The sequence below is a fragment of the Callionymus lyra genome, chromosome 15 (genome assembly GCF_982586985.1).
Source record: "Callionymus lyra chromosome 15, fCalLyr1.hap1.1, whole genome shotgun sequence".
Lineage (NCBI taxonomy): Eukaryota > Metazoa > Chordata > Actinopteri > Syngnathiformes > Callionymidae > Callionymus > Callionymus lyra.
The window spans coordinates 21,006,516-21,032,587 of record NC_141832.1 but is presented as its reverse complement, the minus strand read 5'-3'; the positions used below and the strand labels follow the sequence as shown (position 1 = coordinate 21,032,587).

The 26,072-nt window shown below is 37.9% G+C and overlaps 1 protein-coding gene across 1 annotated transcript; it reads right to left on the bottom strand.

Moving 5' to 3' along the window:
• Positions 1–311: 311 nt before the first annotated feature.
• On the bottom strand, positions 312–25,361 carry trpm4a (transient receptor potential cation channel, subfamily M, member 4a). Its single transcript, XM_087808936.1, has 28 exons — positions 25,275–25,361; positions 19,967–20,028; positions 15,161–15,338; positions 14,916–15,096; positions 13,825–13,994; positions 12,857–13,034; positions 11,909–11,973; positions 11,566–11,805; positions 11,398–11,500; positions 9,383–9,501; positions 9,006–9,302; positions 8,828–8,929; positions 8,618–8,746; positions 8,405–8,534; positions 7,017–7,162; positions 6,828–6,940; positions 6,658–6,759; positions 6,546–6,592; positions 6,243–6,475; positions 5,210–5,325; positions 5,018–5,150; positions 4,415–4,589; positions 3,266–3,431; positions 3,005–3,186; positions 1,666–1,798; positions 1,471–1,543; positions 1,067–1,163; positions 312–666 (listed from the first exon to the last, which is right to left on the bottom strand). The coding sequence occupies exons 1-28, from the start codon at positions 25,350–25,352 to the stop codon at positions 641–643; spliced, it is 3,774 nt and encodes a 1,257-aa protein (XP_087665062.1). The 5' UTR covers positions 25,353–25,361; the 3' UTR covers positions 312–640.
• Positions 25,362–26,072: the final 711 nt, after the last annotated feature.

Below are 26,072 nucleotides of genomic sequence, written 5' to 3'. Positions count from 1 at the left end.
TCGAGTGGTGTTAGCCAATCAGAGGTTAACATGACGTATGCAGGAAGAAATCATTTAAAAAAAGGTCTCCCTTTATTTTTTAAAATATGACCTAGACGACAGCACTTCGGAAATATCTGTCAGTTCAAGCCTTTTTTTGCCGCTCCCTGCTAAACACCATTTTGATTCTCCACTGATATTAGACCTGCCACAAGCAGATTAATAATTTTAAGCCGTTACCCGGCAGTAAGTCTGAGAAACCAGCTTGAATTTTGGTTCAAACACACAGTTTCAGAAAATGTGTTGGGAAAAAGGAATTATAAATGAAAGTATTTTTGTTCATCGGAATTTCTTCTTTATTTAGTTTATGACATAAGACTTTGTTGCAAACACTTGGCATGTGTAATAATTTACACATTACTTGTCAGATAACACAGATAACAAATTGTACTTTTAATCTGCTTTCAATGTAAAATAGACTCTAGTTCAGATCATGAACTTATTAAATACTTAAACTACAGCAATATAAAAGTAACATTTGAAGTCATTTTTCACAGTTTGTGATCCCGAGAAAAGGGTGTGTGAGTTTGGCTGCTTCTGGTGAAAGAAAACACAAGTCGGTTTATATAAAAACATGCAACAGGTGAAGTTTGTGAGGGAGTCATCTGGGAGACTGTGGTGTAAGATCTGCAACAGAAAAAAAAACAACGTAAAAATAAATTAAAATTTATAAACAATGATTGCATAATGTGTAAATTATACTGAATACACAATATACTAAATAAAATGCTATACTGACTCTTATAAATGTTCTGTATTAAAATCTCCTTAAAGTAAACGTTATTATTACACCGTTGTATTAACAGGGTATTATAGTAGTATATTCTAGGATCAATAGAACAGCTTCATATATAGAGAGGATTTAAAAGTTATACAAATGTACAAACAAAATAATGTTTCGAATATTTACAACACAATAAAACTATATTAACACGGAGTATTTATGTATGCAACATTTTGTATGTAATACAAAATAAACATTAAAGCCTGGATAAGATATTCACTTAATGTTGTTCGAGGTTTTTACCTTTCAGTAGTAGTGGCGGTGGACGGTCACATTTAATGACGTCACTCTTCGACAGAGCCTCCATCATCCAGGAGAGGGCGCTACAGCAGTACTCCACCTAGTTCCAATCCAGAGAAAGACAGAACCAGAGATGCTGCTCAGAAGCCATAGTGAAGCATTACATACGTATTAAAAGGTTGTTTAAGGTATATATATATATATATATATATATATATATATATATATATATATATATATATATATATATATATTTGGTGGACTTTAACACTTTTAAACACTTTCTTTTCTGGTTTCTCACTTGTTGTGAAGATAAACTTTTTCTTCTGTTCACTGGAAAGTTTTTAACGTCCCCATGTATATATAAAAAATTAAATTGTTTGGCTTTGTCATAATGAGTCACTCACCTCTGACTCAAGCAGTCGTAGTCTTCGATCGTGGTCACGGATCTCCGTCATCTGCTTCACAACACTGTCCACCCTGAGGATTATAGAGAACAATGAAGGAGATTATATAAAGTGATGAGATGATATGTTTCAATCAACAGGCGTGTAGCTCGTGATGAAACAGCACAAAAGTGGAGAAGTTTAAACCTGACATACTTGATCAAGGTGCTTTTAAGTCGGGCGGTGTCACTCTCCCTCTGTCTCTTGTTCTGAGCCGTGAGAAGGTTTTCTTTCTGGATGGCTTCCCATGTGTTCAGACGGCTGGCCTGTCTTCCACGCAGCTCCAGAACTGTTGAACAAATTCATTTGATATTATTTCCCACTTAAAATATAACACAACAGTACACCTTTTTAGAATACAGCTTTTTTTTTGTTTTTAAACTACAGGCCATTCTTATTCTGTTGTTTACACTCATTGCTGACCCTGAGGAGAAACTGTGGACCCTCCCTTGAAAACAGACAATGGTGGGAGGTGAAGATGAAGATAAGACTCGTACTCTTTAACCACTCCATCTAAAACTTGAACCTCACCAACCCTGGGTGAGGTCAGTCTAAGTCTAGAACTAACTTATTTTACTGCTGTTTGCAAAGCTAACAGAAAGAGGTATTTGTTAACAGGCAGTACAGAAAAATGACTAGTGTTTTCTGACGTTAGATGTTGCCTCAAAAAATAGGGTAAAAATCCATCTCAAGATTGTATAATATAGTTTTACCATTATGTGTTATCTCTGGGTCAAGGTGTTCTGAAAGCCTGAAAACAACCATACCTGTGGCCAAAATCTTTTAGCAAACAATTTGTCTATTTACTGTCTGTAACCGGAAGTATGAGCGTGATATTTTCTTTTCATTCTGTGTTTGTCCTCCTTCACCAAACACTTCCTCTTCCATCAACATCAGTTTTTTACACTTATTAGAAGTCTCTGTATAATTGCTGACATCCATAATCTGTACCTTATCTTATATTAAAAGTGGGCAACCTTATAGGTCACCCTATCAACATTATTAAAAATGTTTTCATGCTAGTCGTGTCATCCTAGTTAATTTTCTACACACCTTAAGGCAGGGGTCCCCAACCCTTTTTGGACCACGAACCTCTTTCATGTGCTCATTATAACTATGTACCGACTATAATATAAAAACTATTTTCTTTTATAGGTAAACTTGACTGAAACGAGTGTCTTGGTGTGTCACAAGCTAATGTTATTTCAGAGAAAATACTAGATTTTTTTTTAAAAACAAAACACCTTTGAGACAGTAATCATCAATAAAACAGAAATTATGTAAATCTTTTTTTCTTTCTGTGTCACAACTTAATTAATGTCAGTAAAAGATTTCCACAGGATCAACCGAATGAAAAGTAGAACCATACAATTTTCTAAAAGGATAGATTCCTTTTTAAATTAAAGCGACACAATGTAAAATTGAACATATTTGTTCTGGCTCCCCCTAGAGCAAGAATACTGTAATTACAATCTTGTTCAAACTAGTGACCTACCAAAATGTGTGCTTTTGACTGACGGGATGAGACGGATGTATCTCTTTATCAGAAGGTGGAGGTGTGAGATGATGATGAACGGGGGAGCAAGGCACGGCCGGGAGTGGTACTCCACGATCAGGTTGTAGCGCTGGAACTTCCAGTAGGTGTCACTGCGCTCCTGCACCTTGGAGAACGTGTAGCTGCGGAAGACAATCATGTGATCATGAAGTTTGTAAGGGGCAAGTAAGTATCAATGGCATTGACTCGTTTGATGTGTACCTGAACATGGCGATGAGCAGGTTGATGAGTAAAATGTTGGTTATCAGCAGATAGATGACCAGCAGGAGCACGGCGAGCCAGTTGGCGTAGGTGCTCAGACAAGGCTCCTGACCGGCCTCGATGAGCGTCACGTTGTCCGTACATGGCACCACCAACAACTTATCAACTATAAAAAGACTTTAAAATATAAGAAATATATTTTGGAAAGTATTTAAAAAGTAAAATGGACTATATCTTAAATCTTCAATTATGGAAACACTATGAATTGATATTGATCATCAACATGTTTGTAGGAAGTTGTGAGTTTTTTAAAACATGTATTGAGAAACACAAAACATTACACACTAGTGGTGGTCTGATGACGCTTCATGAAGCAGTGTCTTTATTTTAGTCCACTAGGTGGCAGTCTCTTCACTATTTTCCTTTGTTTTGAAAAATTGTTGTAATGAAAAATCACATAATTATTTAACTGATGGCGCCACCTACTGACCTCTAAACAACATGACACTGTTTCATGAAGCTTCATCAGACCATCGCTATTACACATCTTATCATTGTTATTCGTACGCACAAAGTATGTTTAATCATTCACATTTCTGAACATTCCAATGTGCGTGAATTAAGGATTCTCTTAACTCATTTTATTATTCCTAATTTCTCTTTCAAGCAGGCAATACATCTAATGTGTCATCATTTGTGTCAAGTCCCGACAGAAAATAACAAAAAATCAGATGTGAAAAACAGTGATTCCATAAAAACTAGCGTTTAGATTTAAACTATCTGAACGTCCTCAAAAGTATAAACAAAATTATTCGATCTCCGCTAAATAAATGTATTATAAAACTGAATTATGGAGGCATTTTTTCTTCGTCTGTGATCACATCTTATAAGCCAAATATGTAATTTTTATGGTGTTTTTACCCAAATATTTGTCAGCTTGTAGTTAAAAACAACATGATTGAAATGTAAATGACCCTGACTGACAGATATGAGATAATTGAAAAGGAATATGACGTCAAGTAAAACAGTAAAAATAATAATAATTTAAAAAGATATTATTCTGGAATAATGCTATTTTGGTTTGTGTTTTGGCTTCATGTGTAATCACATTTGAATTCTTGAGCTATCGCTGGATCATTTTCAACTCACGGTCCATTTCATTGATGGGAATCTGGCCAAAGATGTGCAGGTAGGGTCGGTAGAAGACTCTGCGAAATATCCAGCTGGGACGTGGATCGTATCTGTAGAGAATTGCCTGGTTGGCGACTCCGTACGCCATTAGCCACACCGCCAGGAAGAAAAGGAAGAAGAAGACGTCTTTCATCTGAGGGCAAAAATGAAGGAGGACGCCAGTTAGTGACAAGGTAATATGTGCGCTCGAGACCTTCTGATGAATGGTTTGTTTGCAGATGATGTCAAGTATGTTTGTGTTTCAGCTGCTGACTCGAATTCAAACTGCAATGTTGATGGTGTTAAGATTTATTGATGCAAGTTTAAAAACATGTTTTAATTGAAAAAGCAATTCAAATGTGTATTATCATGTATTACTTTAGGGGAAAGTGACCTTAAGTAACCGAGGGTGTGCTGCTTATGTTTGCATTCTCATTGTTTACCTTCGAATTTCCAGGATTGAGTTTAGTTATTGTTGACATGACTTAGGGCGTGAATGGGCTTTTAAAAAACTTTTCCGGTGAAATTCAGCGAGTTATTTGTTCAAATAAACGTATTTGTGAGCTCAGTGTTGACTCTCACCATTTTGCCCACAATGATGATCTTGGGTCCGAGCTGCTTGTGGATGGCGAAGATGTGGATCAGCCTCAGTGTGAAGACCATGTAATCTATGGCCAGCACTGCTCGCCCAAACTCAAAGGACCAGGGAAACATCCTGTGAAATTAATTATTTTTTTAACCATTCAAAACAAACGACTTGAAAGAGGAAGTCACCTGCAGCAGAGACCCAGACAAAACAGTCCCATTGCTGTTAGGTCGCACTTGTTCCACACATCCTGGATGTAGTTCTTCATCCTCTGCCACATAAAGTTGCTGCCCACAAAGAATGTCTGGCAGGAAGGAAGACAATATAAACATTTCATAAAGATTTGAGAACGTTTTCAAATAAGGAAAAAAAGGGGAAATGCTATTCAAGGTAGCACCTTTTGTCTGGTATGTGTGTGTAGTGTTGAAAGAAGCATAGATACATGTTTTCAATTGGATAGGCAAAGATAGATTAAGACAATCTAAAGTCCAACACTCATAGAGTTGCCACAGTGTGGCAAAACCAAACACAATTAATAGATTTAATAGCAGTTTGAGGTGATTTAAAATGGTTAAGATGCATGGGGGACAACTGCTCTATCTAATTAAATAAATAAAAATGTACAATAAATTACATAAATGTATAGCTATTTCATGATCATGTAATTTACAAGTAAGGGTTTTTAAAGGTTTTTGTACAACGTATAAATAAATAAATATTTCATATAGTCACATGCAGTCTAAAAATGTCATATTCTAAATATATTTCTCAGTTTTTCACTTAAACATGAAATATTATTCATTTAAATTTTAGTTTCAAAACATATGAACAGGACAATAATGATTTTAACGCCACTTAATAGCACAATGTCGTGGCATTCCCATTTAACATAATCTTGTAAAAGAATAAAACTTTAAATTAAAGTTGCTTTTATTGTATGTGACACTTTTAAGTCTGAGGGCCACATGAAATTTGAGGCCTGACTTTTCAACATGCTTTGATTCTGTCTAATGGACCATCCAGTATAAAATGGGTATCATTGTCTCCCACTTTTATTCCATCAGTTTTCACCTATATATTAATTAGTAACTGTGATCTGCAGTGGACTGTCAACCCTTTTGTATTGTTCAGTAAATAGCATCGTTTCTGAGGACTTGTGTTCTTGATAAAGTTTCGTCTCAGCTAAGTATTGTTTATCTAAGTGTACTTCTGGAAACCTACCTGTCGGATCTCTTCACACATGAAAGTGAAAACCCAAAAGTACAGCACGAGTTCCATGTTAGCCGGACCCTCGGGGGGCGGCGGCTTGAAGTCCACCAACAGGACATAGGCAAACAGGAAGAGGAAGAGGAAGTACATCAAGACGTTTCCCAAGAAGGAAGTGACTGGAGCGAACCAGAACTGTCTCCATCGCGACAGTATGAAAGGTCTGTTTGAGTTGGACCGAGCGGACACTGTAGAGAAAAGATGCCAAAGTCAGAAGAATTTAGTGGATACATGAGAATCAGGGCATGCTGAGCAAACCTTTTGGGTTTTCTTTCAGAGCTTTCAGCTCCTCTGCTTCCTCCTCGCTACAAACCAAAGAGATCATCTTAAAAACAGGCCATGTGGCGTTGACTCAAGGATTGGATTTTACTTTTGGACGATGTCAGCCAGAGAGAAGACTGTGACGTCATTGGCGTACAGACTTTCATGGCTATGATGGATTTCTAGAGGCTTGATTTCTTCATCTTGCTCTCTGTAACATGAAAACACACAAATAATAATACACAGAGAGAAGCAGGGAGACTACAGCTTGATGCTGACCTGAAGCTGATGAGGTCAGAGTAGAGCACTGGTGGTAAAAAGAAGGTGACGAGAAGCTTCCAAACTGCCGTGCTTCTCTCCATGTCTCCCCACCAAATCTGAGACAACAGTGCCTGCGACAGAAGACACACGAGCTACATATGTCAAGGCTTAAAGCCATGTGACCGATCATAAAAAGGAAATATTCACCTGGACACCGTCGTGGCTGAAAAAGAGCCGAGCGTCCGCCGAGGTGGCCATCTGCAGACATGTTGCCCCCCCCCACACCGGAGACTTCCGTATCAAGAGTGTGAAAGAACGGCGCTCGCTGTTTTGGTAACACTCTCCAAACACATCTGCACAAACAATAATGTACGTGTCGTGAAAACTGTTGTGGGAACTGTTGTGGAAACTGTTGTGGAAACTGTTGTGGAAACTGTTGTGGAAACTGTGAAAAACGCTCCAGCATCGCCTCCATAGTCAGCATGTGCGGCTACAAAACAAGATAAAGGAAGGAAAGAAGATTCTCTTTCTGGCAGATGGCTATGATAGAATTGAACGCAAACTTCTGTATAGCAGTTTGGTGGTCACATGGGCAGCAACCATGCCTAGAAAGGTAGTCTAGACCAGCAGTCCTAAGCCGGCACTTGTCCGTGACATATTCGTTACTGGGCCCCTAATATTTAAAAAACACATTTTTTAATTGGTTTTGTCCTGATTATTTCGTCTGAAATGTGTTTTATTTTGATAAAAACAAGCGTCTTAGCCTCTTGTCAAGTTGCTGCTTTCATCATACTAAAAGTAAAAGCCTGTTAAATAGCGAATAATAAATGAAACACAAAATCTATATGATCATGTTTTTCTATCTGAGTATCTCAGCGTTTTGGTAACATGTGCTTAAAGTACATTTTGTTGGTTCTATTTTCCGTATCTTAAGCACCAGTCCGTGAAAATGAACATATGCATTAAACTGGGCCACGGTGTAAAGAGGTTGGGTACCCCTGGTGTAGAAAAAGTAACACAATGAAAAACATTGTTGAAATAACATCTATCAAGTTATTTTACCTGAGTCATGACTGTAAAAAATTTAACCGTTCTCTGAAAATTGAATGAAGGTAAATTAATAATGTAAAATGTTAATAGTTACAACTAATGAGGTGTAAGAGTCTCTTAAACAGACCGCTATTCTACTCTCATTTGTACAAAACTCTCTTTAATTGAAATATTAACATTATTAAAACACTTCCCTTTACTGAACATTAAATCTTGTTGACCATAACCACACCCACTCTGCTGTGATTGGTCAAACATCGAGGTTTGTCTCTCGCCTCATCAATCCCGGAAGTCTTTATCCCGAGAGACTCGCTGTATAAACAAAGCGGGGGGGAATACAGCTGACGCTGACTGGAGAAGCCATTATTACTTCATAATGGACTCCACTCTTGTAACCTCTCATTCGCCGAGATTTCAGTCGGGGCAGAACTTAAAGTAATAAGTTCAAAACATAGTCATGATGAGGGACTTACTGCATCTTGGAGATGAAGACGTCAACATTTGAAACATGTCATGAGAGTTGGGTTTTATATATATTTACTCACCATGCGCAAGGTCTTCAAACTTCTGAGCTAGTTCCTTCATGGCCTGCTTGCTCTCCGCCTCGCTCTCCATCTTGGAAAGCTCCCTCAAGATCTTACAGCCCCCTAAAGCGCTCAGTACAGCTTCCCCAGCCTCATAAAAAAAAAAAGACACATGAAGGTCAAGAACTGTAAAGTGACATCATCTTGTCGAGATATAAATACACTTTCTCTTACCATTTCCCAGAAGTAAACGGCCATTTCACTGCGGTTCTGAAGGACAGCCCAAATAAAGAGGGACGACCAAGGCGAGAGGCAGCGCTGGCTGCGATACAAACACCCGCCAAGGAGCATCTTGTTGATTTGCTGAGCCATTAAAAGTGAAAAACGAAGACATTAGAATCGACATGTGATATCTGGAACCTGGAAATGTTCCTTGTTACTGACCTTAATTGCCTTTCGTGTGCTTATCTTGATGTTGAGACCCAGAGGCTTGTAGTAGAACGGCTCGCAGACGTCCCCCATCAAGTCCCAGAGTAGCCGAGAGACCTGCACCATGAACATATCCATGTTTGTGACCAAGCACAGGAGGTGTCACTCAAAGTGAGATGAAAAAGTGTGATACCTCATAAAGGCTGAGCTCCGTGGCGGACGTCGGTCCAGACAGCGGGTCCGTCTGACTTTTCACCGGCGACCCACCATCCAGGTTGACCAGAGAGCCAGCCATGGTCAGCCTCTCGTTCAGGAACCTCTGCAGCAGCTCGTACGCCAGACAGCTGTCCGACAGCGAGCGGTACAGACTCTCCAGGCGATCGTACGTCAGATAGTCCAGGATGTTGAGCCCGTTCTCACAGAACAGGCGCACGAACTGGGGCTTATCGTTGATCAGAGCATCAGTCATGGAGTCTTCGAGGTCCTCATACTGAAAATCAGATTAAAATTATTCCCACCTATGGTTAACCCAGTTTTGAAGATGAATGTACTGTGTATTTTAATTCTCACCCGCCATTGAATGTCTCCGTTAAAGAGCTCTGATTTTGCAATGTCAACTCTGTTCCAGGCCACGGCTAGTTTCAGCTCCTCTGTGTGCTCGCTCGCCTCGCAGGCAATCTGTTTACTTGCTTGACACAGATAAATACACAGTGGACATTAGTGTTAGCTACTTTTATCCACTGATTAAATCATATTTATCATAAATAATACATCGTTTTGTTGCACAGTTTTGTCTTTTCTGCTGTTTTGTGTGTGATGACTCTCCGGATGAATGTAAAAGTTCTACAGTTGCTATTAGACATTGAAGAAGAAGTTAACAGGTTTGTTGTGCCACATTAAGTCCATATTTGTCTTTATGAAATACATTATACCGAATGTTACTTTGAATTTGATTTAAAAATAAGGACATGTTGATGTGTTTATGTTCAACAATAAATGGGACGAGGTACTACTTACTATAAAGACGGCTACAGTCATGCTATACAGTTTGAAATTCAAAATGTTCACGTGAAAATATACAGTAAGTAGATTAGCAGGCCAAATGAGATCCTCTTAGTACCTGTTGGTCAGTGAGGGCGCAGTTCTTTGGCTTGTACACGGCTGAATGTCATTCTCTAACAAGTGTTGCCAAAATCTCTAGAACTCCTTTAAGTTGTACCAGCATCTCTTTATTAACAGACGTCCCCCAGTAAACGTAGCATACCTGAAGTTAATTTTATACTTAAGCTTAAGTATAATAAGGTTCTTTGTTAGGTAACAAAGAAATACTTAAAGTACACTCAAAGTACACTATTCTCTATACTACCAATGTAATAGTTAGATACTTATAGTTTATTGAAGCATACTTATATCAAGTGCAATGTCAAGAGTAAATTGTTCTATATACTACTGGTTCTGGATCACCACAAAATGTCTAAGTAATATATGAGTGTTCTGTTTAAAGTATATCATTCCTAAACTAAACTTCAAAGATACTAGTGACTCCTGTGTTTGTCTCGGTGTTGTCTTGACCTTTTAAGTATATATTTTATTGAGTATTGTTTTGATTGTTTAAGCGCTTTGTGACCCTGGTCTGGAAAAGCGCTCTACACATATAAATTACTTACTTACTTACTTACAATATCAGTATTAAACAAGTATACTCATAGAACAATTGAATATTGTTTTTTTTGCCAAGGGATGTTCCTAATTTCATGTCCTGTTGAAAGAATTACTTACAGTATATACCAGAGATTAGCCAGTGTAGTGTCAACAGAAGGAACTACTCAGCCGACAGGTATGGAGGACAAACACAGTATTGTCCAGTCAGTGTTTTTGAAGCTTAAACCTTCGCCTCTTATTTATGTGGTAAAAGCAGTTGCAGAGATATAAACAACGTATTATTTATTTTGCTTAATAAGACAAGTGGAAAAGTCAGAATCTGCCTATGATGTAGCATTTTGCTAATTTGCTAATTTGAAATCTCTTCTGATGCTTGTATGTTTGGGTAACCATTGACTAATTTAAATTTATTTTTCATCTATAACTGCATTTATATATTGTGAGTGATTTGAGAATGGATGTATTTGTTATATATATTTAATTACATTTCTATACATTTTATTTAGTGTTTCCTAATATGAATGTTTGAATAGAATAGAATAGAATAGAATAGAATAGAATAGAATAGAAAAGCTTTATTCATCCCCAGAGGGGAAACACACTTTGTTGAAAGATAGGACACTAATGCACTTTATTTGTTTTGTTTTTATTTTGAAATACAATTGAGAGGAAAGTGTGATTATTGAAAAAATAAACAAGTAAGTAAGTTTGTAAAGCGCCTTCTAGACAAGTATTTGAAAAACTAAACATTTCAAAATGGCCCCTGCAAGGAAAGAGTAACACATACAACTAAAACAAAGGGAAAAGAGAAATATTGAGTTATTTGAGACGGTTATTTTTGGAGTTTCAATATTAATGAGTTTAATGAAATAAAATAGTATAAATAAAATGATATTAATAATATGTGGTGACAAAACACTGACCTCTGACAAGTGCTTTCAGGAGAACTGTATCAAAGTCATCGTGGGATTCTTGGTCCCCATTGAACACAGTGATGAACTCTTTATTCTGAAAAATACTCAGCGCCTGTCACACAAAACAATGAACGTCTTAGAACATGTAGGACTTCCGTGAAACAACCTCCAACTCACATGGTCCACCAACTTCCCCAGCTCATCTTCTTCAGGAAAGTGTTTCTGGACTTTTTCTCGAACCAAGTCTCTCAGCTCGGCGCTGAGACCCTCAGAAGGGCTCCCGTCTGGTGACGGAGATGTCGGGCTGAGAAGAATTAACGGGACGGTGTTCACCAGCTCATCGATCAGGTCGGCGGCGGGACCGGTGCCAGCCAGAACCAGCCAGGGCGTAGATTTCCTCAGGGACGCTTCCAATCGCTAAAGATGTGGACACGGTAAACAACGTGGCAGTTGGGACAACACGGCAGCAGCAGCATGTCTTAAGAGTGGATTAATACACTTATTTGTACGAGAAGATCACCTCCAACATGCTGGCGTCTCCTGAGATCAGCATACACAGAACTGGGATTTCAATGCTGCCACTCCCTGTTGGCCCAGAGCAGCAACTTTATTTGCCAGATCAACCAAATATGTAAATAAAATATGATTTATGACTAATATGTATGTAATATATTCTGTATACTATGAGCAAACCTCACCACAAATATTTTTTTGCTCTCGAAAATTGCCAAATAACTGTCGCCTCGTCCTAAACCCAACTGCAAGATAAATCATCATCATTATTTTAGGTCTATAATATGGTGGCTGAGAGGTGCAAAACAAAATAAGCAAATTCATAACTAAAACACACAATCACTGAAAACAATTTACAAATAAAAAAAACAAACACAAAATCATTGAACAATTAAACAAATTCACGGCACAAAACACACAATCGTTGAAACAATTTAACAAATTCATGGAACAAATTGTGTGTTTTGTTTTGTGAATTTTTAAAGTTGTTTCGGCGATTGTGAATTGTTGTTGGTTTTTTTCCAGTTAATTTATTAAATTAACGGGATTGTGTTTCTTGTTCCGTGAATTTGTAATTTGTTTTCAGTGATTGTGTGTTTTATTTCTGAATTTTTTGTTTTGCACCTCTCAGCCACCGTACGACGGATACTTATGGCAGAAATATATTAGTAATTATATTAAATTTAAGCTCTTGAATAAATGTTTTCATGTATCATTCCAAGAATAAAAAAAATGATGTTTTGTTTAAAAAAAAACACTTAATTTTATCATAAGAAAAATCAATAATAAAATGTCATTATTCTTAATGATTTTATCTTATATTTAAACAAACGGAAATAAAAACCATCACTGAGTGGTCAGTAGTCTACATAATATTTTTTATATGTAAATAACTCTTTTGTTCTTTGCATGAAGTTCCCCTAAAAAGTGAAAAGCTTTGGATGTTTTATCTCACCCCAGATGCCAGTGCGCTGGTGTGAAATATAATCCTCCAGATTAGCCCGGAAAGCAGTCTCTCCCCCACGTCGCCCGACACTCCCGTCGTCCACTAGGAAGAAGGCCTGGCAGTTGTTGTCGAGGCAGTAAGAGTCTCGAGTAGTGTTCTGGACGTAGTAGCGCGCAGGAAAGCTTCCCTTTTTTGACAAGAAGGGGAAAAAAATCAATGCAGGATCCATAAGTGTAAATTATTGAATTGTAGTCAAATTGGAAAAATGGCTGTTTTAGACCAATTTTTGTAGTTTCTAGTCTCCACATGAACCATAAATGATAATGTTTCTATAATAAAAGCAATGAGCTATGACTTCCGATCATTTCATTCATAGGTCTCCTCTTCTTTATGATTAGCTTAGATCTTCAAATAAGTTAATGAAAGCTAAGAACGAGTGAAGACTGCATCCCACTTAAGAACTAGACAATTCCACGCCGGATCGCGAGAGTGGGCTTTGTGCTTTGCCTCATGATGAAAAAACTGTGACAGCTAAGAAAGAGTCAAATCCCACGTTGTTAATCTGGACTTTAATCTACATTTTAAAGTTTGAATGGTGTTTCTACTTGAACGTAACTTTTTTGGACCTCACACCACTTGGTTTATGGCTTTAAATTAAAAAATAATCTATTATTTTAAACTATAACCAATGAATAATTTATATATTTAGTGTACTGAACACTATTAGAAATTTGACAGTAAGGAGTGAGAGGATTCTGGACTTATTTTGTTGATGCTTCTAGTTATTGATGAATAAAATCCATTTAAAAACGTTTTTATTTTGGTCGGTACACCAGTAAAGGCACATTTTTATTTTGAAAAGTGGAGTCATTTGATTAAAGTGTGTATGTTCTTTTTCAGAATGTTCGACATCAACTAAAGTTTTTCCAGTAACAAGATCTAAGCATGGAGCTCTAAAGGCAGGACATGAGTTGTACCTGTGCATTGACAAGCTGCTGTCTGTTGTGCACGAGGCCCCAGGGGGCCAGACCCACTGCTATGACCTTCTTCTGGGAAACCCCCGAGGCTGCCGCGGCGTGATCTCTCACAGCTTCGCCAACACATCGAGAAACTCCCTCTCGCAGGCCGCCGGTCAGGATCCAGGCTCCTGGAGGAACAGAACCATGGGTTGTAAATATAATATTTTTATTGGAAAGGTGACCTTTTTTTTAAGTTTCTCTGATTTCAAACATTTGGACGTTCATCCATCTTTTTTTTCCCTCACTTTCAATATTCATTTTATACTTATATTAATATTTTTGTTTGTTTTACGTGAAAATGCAAAAAATAAAATTTAATTTGCACCTGCAGAAAACTTCTTAAGAAGGTGTTTTTTGGTGATAATCTTGCGAAACAATACGTATCACGATACAAGGGTGATGATGTGATATATAATGCGATAGGATATATTTGTAGTATTGCTTGAGTAATTTCTTTTGGTGTTTTAAGGCTATATAACTCTTGACGAAGTCGTGACTGCTTTCCTTTATGTTGAATCAAAAGTATGTATCCTCTTATCCTCAGTCATCTTGCGGGATTTTTTTTCAACGTAATGACTGCTGCCATCTAGCGGTCAGAAGTTTATTTTCAACCCATAAATGAACATGGTGTTAATTTTTCATGTTAATTGTAATTAAAAATATATATATAATTATTTTAATTTATTCACACATTATTGAATGATAAACTACAAAACAATTCTGTTGATATATAAAATATGATGGTTTAAATCAATACGTGATATCGAATTTCGCTACGGTATTGTCAAAAAGAATATAGCGATATATCGCCATGACGATATTTTCCAACACCCATACAGTCATATATAAATAATATGCTGATAATAGATGTTTATCAACTTTACTAAATCTGTTTCGCCTTGTAAACTACGTCATTTTCTTCTTGTGTATTTCAATTTTCTGAGACTGCTGTATTAGTTTCGGCAAACAGATGTAACTTCTGGTACAAACAAAGAAACCTTAAACCTTAGAATCGGTGTCAAAGAAGACATTCTTATCTGAGCTCTCACCTGTGCTCTGTGCCGCCCTGACCAGCCCATTTCTCAGCACATCCCTCACCCACGACTTCATCTTCTCTCGACCTTCACCCCCCACCACTGAGACCACCAGGTTGGGAGCAGGGAGACTCCAGTGCACCGTCATGAGTGTGTAGATGATCTGAGGCGACGTGTCACATGACAGGCGGAGGAACTGGACAGTAAGAACATACACGGATTAGTTGTCTTCATGTTCATAGTGATTGTGCTCGACTCACGTGACTGTGTCGTCGTCCGGCGCCGGCGAACTCCAACTCTCCGAAAGCATCTGTGGGAGCCTCCGAGGAATGTTGCCGGCTCGCCCACTGAGTGACGATAGCTGCCCCGAAGAAGTCGCCGGTGGCCACGGAGTTGTGGGTGTCCCGTGCACCCCCACACTGACATAGTGCTCCATTACTAAGATACACACACACACAAGAAATAATGAAATATTACGTTTGCTGATTCAGTTTAAACAACTATCCTAGTATATATATATTTATATATATATATACTGTATATATCGAGGAAATGTGAGTTCTTCTACTAGAGCAGGTCAGAATTCTCGCTGCAGAGTTTTGTATTAACTGCAGGCGAGACAGTTCCTTCTTGTTTAAACATGAAAATAAACTGTTAGAATAGTATAAACTTCATTTATAGACTCCTCCAACTCTTAGACATTATTTTAATGCTGTTCTTTACTACACAACACACTCATGTGACCACCAAACTGTTTTTGGAAGTGGGTCGGTGATGGAAGTTGCATTAGTTTCCATCATGGTCGAAGTACTTACAGTACATTTGAACCTACATGAACTTAAAAAGAACAATTATTGACAATGCTTGAAGCATAAAGAAGTTTTACATTCTTGACTACCAAGACTCAGCGTCACCTGCTTCTACACAAAATCCCCAAAAACTCTGACTGACTCACTGCTGTCCTCAATGCCTAAATAAATGGAATTGCTTGCTTACCTCTTTTATTAATGTTCATTTGTATGAGTTAAACTTTACTTCGCTGTATTACAAGGTCAAGGTTCCCTTTCATTCTTACCTGGAACCCGATTGAATAGTGTTGACCTAACTGGATTGCTTCAATAAAGAGAGAAATTTGGAAGCGTGATTAAACCTGTAGACTTTTTCTAAGGTGCCTCCCGGGACTTCATCTGTCATGTCACAATAAGTGACGATCAATTCAACAGTGTGAGATTTGAGCTCCTGCCATATTTAAAGTCCTGTTTACACAGAGATTACTTATGCATCACTTGATCAGCAGCATGATCGAGAGCGAATCCTACTTGATTGGTTCTGTCTGGTGACCTACTTTTTTAAAAATGGAATATAAGAGGCTATATCCTGAAAAACATTGACTTTACCAAATATCTTTTTAAATAATTGTTTTTGTACTGAGCTTTACATCATTAAAAATATATATATATATTGATGGTGATTTAACAAATATACTAACTTATAAATGAGTTAACAAAAGTGAATATTTACTCAATAAGAGCAATGCAATAGTAACAATGTAACTGCTTTGGGTAGCAGTTTCCCAGCTAGCATGATACAAAGAAAATGTTTTATATCTCTCTGGACATGTTTCAAACTGACCTAAAAAAAACAATAATAATGTGATTGGTCAAATATTTCAACAAATAAATTGTTTTTTTTCCCATTAATAGTCTTGTGCTGTGGGAAAATAAACTGTGAGAAGCAAATCAAAACTGTCATAAATATTGAAATTTCTTTTCATCTGTTTGTCACAATATTTTTGAAAAGTAGTAAAACAGCTCTTGGTAACCTCAACACCTGTTGTAACAGGTGCGGGATCTGGTCATAGACTTAAGTCGTGACAGCTCAGAAAACAGAAATTAGTGCCTCGGTCGGGCTCATATCTGACTTTTAAGTTCATGTATGTCTGGCTGTGATGATGGAAAGTGACTTTTTTTTAGTCTGATTCATGTACCGTATACTATACAATTCGGTGAACAGCTTGTTTCATTCTGCTTGTAACATAAAGACTGTATAATAGATACAGATATTCACAGAGTATCATCCTTTTCTTACTGGACCATAGTTTTTTAAAGCCAAAGTGAACCAATTTGTTTGAAGAAAATGAACCGGGATTAAATCAAAAAGGGAAATGTTTTTTTATTTTAATTCACTGATACAGTCCCTCAATACAGTGAGGTGAGTGGTCAAGACTTAAGACTTTAGAAGCAGGCTTTAGTTATGTTTTTAATTCAAGATTCAACATTTAAGATTCAAGAATTTTATTTTGTCCCCGTGGGGCAATTGGCAATTGATTTGTAAAACATACTCATGAGAGAACGGTCAACCTTGAATTTTGCAAGCTTCCTCAGACAAAACAGTCGCTGCTGGCATTTCTTTATTATGATGTCAGTGTTTTGTGTGTAAGTCAGTTTGTTGTCGATTATTCTGCCAAGGTATTTGTAGGAGTCGACACTTTCAACCGCTGAACCGTTGACTGTGGTGTTTGCAGGTGTGGGAGGGTGGCGTCTAAAATCAATACACATGTTGTGGTATGTACAGGATATACAGGAACGCAGCCTTGTGGGGATCAGGTGGCAGACCTTGACGGTGTGGTTAGGTGCTCTTTGACTCGTACTCTCTGTGACCTTCAGTGAGGAAATCCAAGATCCACCCTGTGACTGTTACAATCCAGGTTCAAATGTTCTCTAGCAGATGTGGTTGGATGGTGTTAAATGCCAAAGAAAAGTCCACAAAGTGTCATGTTGGCAATGCACCCCCCTATGACTGCGATATGAAAACTGCATCAGATCCAGAAGATGCTCAGTTTTCTCCAGTATGTCCTTCTTTAACAATCTTTCTACAGCTTTCAGGATTAGTGAGGTCAGTGCAACCGGCCCTTAAGTCGTTTAAAACTTTTGGGTGGTTGTTTTTTGGCAAGTGTAATGATAGTGGATTGTTTCCACAAGGTCGGGACTCTATGTTGACTGAGTGACAGGTTAAAAATGTTGTGGAAAACTGGACCTCATTGGTCAGCGCAGTGGATTAGCATTCAGTTTACAGCGCTTAAAGGTTTTAATGACATCCTGCACAGAGAAGGACAATGAATGTGTAGAGTCACAGAGACTCAAAAGACTTATTTTTAACACCGCAGTTTCATTACTGAAGTCATGCACCTCAAATCTGCAGTAAAAATGGTTGAGTGCCTCTGCCAGCGCCATATCTGAGGTGAAGCCCTCGATTCACACTTTTGTAAGTAAGTAATTTATATTTATAGAGCGCTTTTCCAGACCAGGGTCACAAAGCGCTTAAACAATCAAAACAAAAGCCAATAAAATATAAACTTAAAAGGTCAAGACACCACTGAAACCAACACAGGAGTCCCAGGAAAATCCTGCACGAAAAAAAAATGTCTTAAGATGTTTCTTGAAGGAGTCAGTAGATCCATCAAACACAGTAAGAGAAGAAGATGGTTCCAAAGCTTAGGAGCAACAGCCTGGAAGGATTTCTCTCCTCTGGTCCAGATGTGTGTGCGAGGAACCATCAGTAGATTCTGATGTAGAGTCTGAAGAGGAGTCTGACCATGAATAGATCTGAAAGTAAGAACCAGAATTTTAAATTTGATCCTGAAAGAAACTGGCAGCCAGTGAAGAGTTTTAAGGATCGGAGAAATGTGAGTTCTTCTACTAGAGCGGGTCAGAATTCTCGCTGCAGAGTTCTGTATCAACTATAGTCAAGACAGCTCATTCTTGTTAAGACATGAAAGCAAACTGTTGCAATAGTCTTTGCTTTGTCATTTAGCCCTGTCATGGTCCTGATAATGTCCTAAGATGAACCCAAGTTGTATTTCCTCATTTTGCATTCAACCGTTCCTTTAAAGTGCAGTTTGGCCCTCTTTATTTCCTGCTTTATTTCCCTTTGAAGGCAATAAAGTTCAAAAGTGTTACCAATTTTAAAGGCCTTCTTCTTCTTTTTCAACAAGAGTTTGAGATGTTTGCTCACCCATGGTTTGCTATTGGGGAAAATCTTGATCTTTTGGGGGATAATAGCATCTTGGCAGGATGTGATCCATGAGCCGACAACATCTGTGAGTTCATCCAAGTCCCGGGAAGATTCAATAAACTCATTCCACAGTGTGCAATCCAGACAGCCTTGCAGTGCTAGTCTGGACTTCTTTGCCCAGACTTTCCCATTTCTGGTGGTCCCCCTTGCGGGGGTGTGCGTCGGAGCGGTGGTGGTAGATCTCAAACTCCTCCAGGCTTGGGAAGATCATGTTCGATGGCGGTCCAGTAACAGTGGGGTTGTTAAATCGAAGCAGGAAGTCTCTGGTGTATTGACGCCTGTCAGGCAATGGATTGACGGCCCCAACATGCATTAGGAAGAGCGCCAGTATAGCCGTTAAGGGTGGTGAGCCACCACCTCCATGTGTCGGTGGCAAGTTATTTTTCAGTCTCTGGATGCGGTTTGACGGGAGTGGATGTTGTTCGGGAGTTAGCACTACTGAGATCACAACTTTTTCTGAGGTGATTGCAGCTGTAGAAACATTGAAACACAGACAAACGGAAGAGAGAAGACGCCACTGCTGCCGGTTGCTACGCCCATGCAAGATTGCTGAGTGGGTCATATTTTTTTTCTTTCTCTTTGGATGCAGCCTCAAGTTGACCCTTGATGAACTGCAGCTCTTTACACTTCTGCATTGGCTTCACTTTTTAATATAGGATGCTGCCCCTTGATGTAAATGTTAGCTCAATGCTATTATGTATTGTTGTCGTTATGTATTAGCAGTATATATAGTAAATCATGTTTACGTATTTATTTACCTAAATTAACCTTGTAAAACAATATACTACTGATGGAATTTTCCTGGACAAAGTGATAATGAGCATATTTAATAATTGACTAATATATCTACCAGATGTCAGGCCAGTCTTTAAACACTGTTGCTATCATCATCATGAGCATGATAACAGCTGTTTGAGTTTACAGCTGCTGTTCTTGTCCCCGTCATTTACATTTTTGTTAACAGGAGTGACAACAAAGAAGCTGTGATTCACCTGAAGGAGTCCTCCACAAAAGTAGTGCACACTCTCTTCTTAATGATTTTAGGGATCCAGCTCTGCAAGCAGAAAGAGTATGTTAGGGTCGTGACGAGAGCGAACAGTGCTTGTTCAAATCCATGTATAAAGGGCACTTGAGTCATCTTGGTTATCGTCTCACGGGTTAGGGCCATGAACTCTGTGTAAATAAACTCTTTGTCTCATTCCGAGGAAGGTATTAAACTAAATTAGCTTACATATTAATCAAGTAACAATAAAATACTTGAATCTAAACTACTATCCTTTGCATTTTAAATGTAAAATATTTTTGCAGTTTTGTATCACATAAAAATAAATAACAGAAATCCCCGGGCAACTCTGTGTATGTTTAGTTATTATTATTCATAACTTACACATGACCTGATATTCATTTATTCATCCTTCAATTATTAATATTAAAATACCCATGTGAGGAAAGTGTTTTTGGATATAAATTATATACAATTTCACTGCCAATAAATTCCACAATTGAACCGATGACTGTTCAATAAACAGCTTTTTCTAAACGGTATTTATATTTTACTCATTCATATTTATCAGTTGCATCAGAACTTGTAGCATGTATTAGCCAACTGAAAACTATTATGACATATATAAAGCTATAAAGCCATAAACGCTATTTAGGTCTTAACAGATCCACCTTATGAGGCAAATTTAACCCTTTTACTTCTGTATCTATATTTCTGTATATCCATACATAAATAACAGTGTCCAGCAAAAATAAATAAATACAGGGTGTGCTTAACAATCTTGGATTAAGACTAGGCTAAGAAAGTCTCAAAGGGCCTATTCATTAATAAAATAAAGAGGAGTATTACCAGCAAAAATAAAACCGTATTTATTTTAATTTATCTTTACTCTAATAATCAAGTCATTTTATTTAAAGTTTCTTATTGTTTGCTACCAGATGCGAACACTTCATAGTGTTTAGACCCATTGCTTTTAGGGAGTTACTAACTATATTTTTATCTATTTTTATCCATGACCAAGTTTATATTATTAAGGGAAATTATTAGGATTAAGTTTGGAGTTTAATCGTTTGACCGGTATTTATATTATACCTTCGATAACGCAGGATTATTTAGAAACCAAACTAGCATATTTAACTGTATTTTGTATAATATTATTATTCATTACATGACAACTGCTCACAGAAGGAAGGTCATGGGTTCACTTCAAGCTTGAGACAGACTCCTGTGTAAGGAGGTGACATGCCCAGGGTGTCCCCTGCCTCTTGCCCAAAGTAGCTGGGATAAGCTCCAGCAATTCCTTAAAGAGGATAAGTTAATAACTAGTAGTTGACATGTATTAAACAGGATGCATTCGAAGCAGAGGAAATGACACTCTGACATAATAGGTCTTTGTTCATTTCCATGTCTAATTAGATGAGCTCTTTCCTGCCCTGCCTCGTCTTGTTAACCATGTTTTTGTTGCTTTGTTTCCTTGATTATGTTTGTTTGCTTCCTTTGTGAGGAAAAAAAACAAACCGGAAAATCAGCTTCTTATGTGGCCAATAAAGGCTTACTTTTGTATGGATCTGAAACGGGGGCCACCAGAGGTGAATTCTTATCAGGAATGGGCCACAGACTACGGGGTCTTTTACTAACTGTATGTCTTTGATCCAAATTTGCTTTACAGTTTAATGTTTTAATACTCTATACATACTGTATTTGTGTGGGTTTACTTTGAAGTTGAGCCATTGTTTTACTAATTTAAATTTATATTGTTTTATTTAAATGATGATGTTTTAAATGTTGAAGTATTTATCTCTAAGATGCAGTAAGACCCTCATTATGACTATGTTTTTTAAGCTTATAATGTTCTCCCCCATCTGAAATCTCGGTGAACGAGAGGTTACGAGGGTAAAGTCCATTATGACGTCACCTCCAGCCGTAATCACGCCCCACTTTGTTCATACAACAAGTCCCTTGGAGTAGGACACTTTTGGGATTGATGACGCGGGGTGACAAACTTTGATTATTCATCAATCACAGCAGAGTGGGTGTTGTTATGGTTAACGAGATCGTATCTCAAGGAAATAATTGTTTTCAGTGGGCGGGGCTTAAACACATTCTTTATGTAAATGTTTTGTACAAACAGACACATACTGATGATACAACAGAGGTCCAAGATCTATTTAAAACACACTTAAACCAAAACATTAGTTGCCCTAAACATCAGTTTGAAATGAGAAATTATTTCTTAAATTATTCTCTCTCACTTTTCAAACAACAACAAACACCTTCTTAAGGTTCGTCTTCTGACTTATTTATCTCATGAATTTCCTGCATTTGAACACTTCTCTGTTTGCTGTTGGGTTTGTTTTCGTCTTTGAACTGGTCGACTGTGGGACTAAAAGTCTGCAAAAATCATGTGACCAGACGAAGGATTAAACCAGAAGCGACGAGAACAAAGAAAAAGGTTGAGACAATAAAAGAGCACTGGAGGCGAACCGAGATTAAAGATGTGAAGAGAATGACAGAAATGCCAGGTATGATGACAAACCAAGTTGAGACATGAATTTACTGGCTGCGAAGACTTCTATAAAGTCACCAGCTCGACAACTCTGACACACAAAATGTGCAGTTCTTTAGAACTGGACAATGAAAGTAGCATCTATTGCATAACTTTCTCACCTGGCTGACAATCATGCAAACACCAGAAATGGCTTTTTATTGAGTCTCAACAATACACACTTCTGTTGTCTCTGCTGGGAAAAAGAGTCGTAAACCAGACTTCTCACAATCACAACAACAGACATTTCTCACGTGTGAGTGTTTAAGCTGGAATTTCCTGGCTCAGGATAAAAGTTTCTCCTTCAAGACGGTGTGTGTTGGACACAGAGGTTTTGGGCCCAGCTGGGACCACTCAAAACATTCACCTGCGTCCAACAACAAATGCTTTTCTCTGTCCTGAAAACACCACGTCCAGCAAAGTTGCAAGACCAGGTTATATACAAACCTAAGAAAGAACCAGCACTGTTCAAAAAATTCAATTGATTCAAATATATTTTGTGTAATATCAGCGCGAGTCTGAGCCAGCAATATTTGATTTCCTTCTCTGGATTAGGAAAATCTATTGAAGACAGTTGAAAAAGGCTACACAAACCAAGAATGTGTGACATCGCAGACACACTTATTACACAATACCATATACTTATTGTACTTATGTAACGATAGATTGTTATACTGTAGGAACACCATATATTTTTGTATGAGCTGCCTTCATTCATTTTGAAAAATAAATGTCTTCAAACATCAGCTTTAAAATCAACTGTACTTTATCCTCTTGTTCTCAGTCAATCACATGACTTTTCCCCAACTAAGTTGAAAAAGACTACACAAATAAACTAAAAGAAAGATGTGACATCGCAGACACCCTCAGTAATCATTCATTTTTTAATTTTCTCTATCACCATTTCTACAAACTGGTGTGTGTGTGTGTGTGTGTGTGTGTGTGTGTGTGTGTGTGTGTGTGTGTGTGTGTGTGTGTGTGTGTGTGTGTGTGTGTGTGTGCGTGTGTGTGTGTGCATGTGTGTATGTGCAGTGGCATTATTTTTTTTTTTTGTTAAAAAATTATAGCCCCGCGATAACATTCGCTGATTATAAAGCAAACGTTTTTCCAAAGCAGTCATGTATGTTTTAGAAAATTTAGATGAATTGCTCCAGTTTCTCCCCTGGCCATAGAACGGGCAGCATATCCACATTGCGTTGGCATAGCAACCATCTCTAAGCGAGGAAAGCTGTGAAAGTTGTATGCTAATTTTTGGTGAAATACCATACTGTATCCGATGCTATAACAAACCAAGCCAGGTAAGGCAAGATAAGCTAGGACTGATGCTCTCTTTTTTAGCAACTGATTAAGTAAAAGACAAAAAAGCAGAGAGACATGACAACCACCGTTGTGTGGTTTAGTTACATGAAAAGCTAGTCTACTACATGTTACTGATAGCCTAGATTTTATGCAACAAAAAAAGGAAAACAGACACAAAACAAAGACAAGCAGGAATTCATTGAGTGTGAGGGTGATGAAAGGCTGTGTGTGTGTGGGGGGTGTGTGTGTGTGTGTGTGTGTGTGTGTGTGTGTGTGTGTTTGTGAACAGGGCTTGTAGGTCCCGCTAGCTTCAATGCTAACTTACAATGCATTCTCAATGTACAATGCTGCCGCGATTACTTTAAAATTATTGTACAGTGGTCAAGTGATATCTTAATGGCTTTTTGTCCAGTACCATGAGTGTTTGTTAGTTAATTGTTCACAGTGGAGCAAGTGTTGTTTTTCCGGTTTGTGATCAGCAGTATGAGATGTATAAAAAGATTGATTGCATGTAAAGTTGTGCTGCATCTAGAGGGAGCTGGTTCCTAATGTTCCTATAATTCCTTATATTGAATTTGACCCTATTACACACCTGCGTCACATGTTTCTTGAAGGAGAGCTGTGAGTCCACAGTTATTCCTAAATATTTAAAATGTGAAGCAGTCTGGATCTTTTCTCCATTATCAATGATATCAGGCTGATTTCCATTTGTTCTACTTTAAAAGTACATGCATGTTGTTTTACTGATGTTGAGTGTCAGGCAGGACTTTGAGAATCAATCAGTTAATTGAATCATTGTTTTTCATAGGCATATACGAGATAACACAAATATGTAGACTGCATTTAATGTTCTATTCCAATGTACCTTTTGTCTCTTGGATGTTTATTAAAGACAAACTGTTCGATAAAGCTGCCAATATATATATATATATATATATATTTTTTAAACACAGTTTATCACAATAAGGGGAGAATAGTTGGCACAGCCTGTACCCTGTATAAGTACTCACCCACACCCAATGGTCTGCATCCAATCAGCAGGCATTTGAGGACTGACATTTTAATTTTAACTGTTCTACTGCACCAGATTGATGCATTTAACTAACTGACGTGCAAAATTTTTAATCAATGTTCGCCCCTGGGCTAAGCCCCCGATGTCTCATGATCCTAACAACGCCCCTGTGTATGTGTATGTGTATGTGTGTGTGTATAATGGAGATTGATGAAGACAGACTTTTTTATAGGTCAAAAAGGTTGCAACAAGCTTTTTTTTCTGACCACATATTTGGTAGCAAAAGTAGGTTTGTACGTTTCTTGTAATGATCGTATTTAAAATAATACTTTATATTGAAAAAATATTAGGATTTAATAAATTTTATGTGAACATTAACATGCGTAAGATGTTCTATTTATATACAATGCCTGTCAAACTTTCCAAATGCTTCTCACATACCTGATCTTTTTCTTTTTTGCTTCCAGTCTTCCCTCCTCCTCCTCCTCCTGTGTCTCGCTCTCTGTCCAGATCCTTCATCCTGCTCTGCTGCTCGACTTCTGATCAGTTCAGAGTTGAAGATCAGCCCGACATCCTGCGGCTCCGCCCACAGCCTGCGGCCAAACTTATCTCGCTCCCGCTCCCTCAAACACAAACTCAAGTTTTAGACTATATTGACATGCCACTTTCACGAGTTCCTGCAGAGAACCAGAGAGGCTGTTGACGCTTTTCCTGGAGCCTTCTGTTCAAACCAGTTTGAAGATGTGTTTATTCTATGAGGTACATTGTTTTTCAAATTATCCTCATGTGACAACTATCCTCAACAGTTTTAGAGTTGATGTGATGACACAGTTTTATCGTGGCCTACAACTATCCAAACTTAATGTTGTAAAAGTTAGTTTATTGTGATAAATCCACCCATAAACGAAGCCTCCAGAAGTAAATAACTATAAGAAAAAGAGGTTAAACCCGTAATAATAAAGTACAACCAATGATGGGCGGAACCTTTTCTTTACGAACTACACAAGAATGGACACATGAGAAGAGAGAGCTGACCAAAGAAATGTTACCTGAGGGACACACAATGAGCTTCATATAGCTGCATTATACTGCAGGAAACAGAAGCTGTGCCTTCTGTATGATGTTCAGTAAAGTCCTATTTTGACAGCTTGAAGGGGAATTGCGTGACAAATAAAGACAGAAAAAAAGGATTTTGTCAAAAAGAAATAGTTGATGGTCCATCGCTACAAGACCTGTATG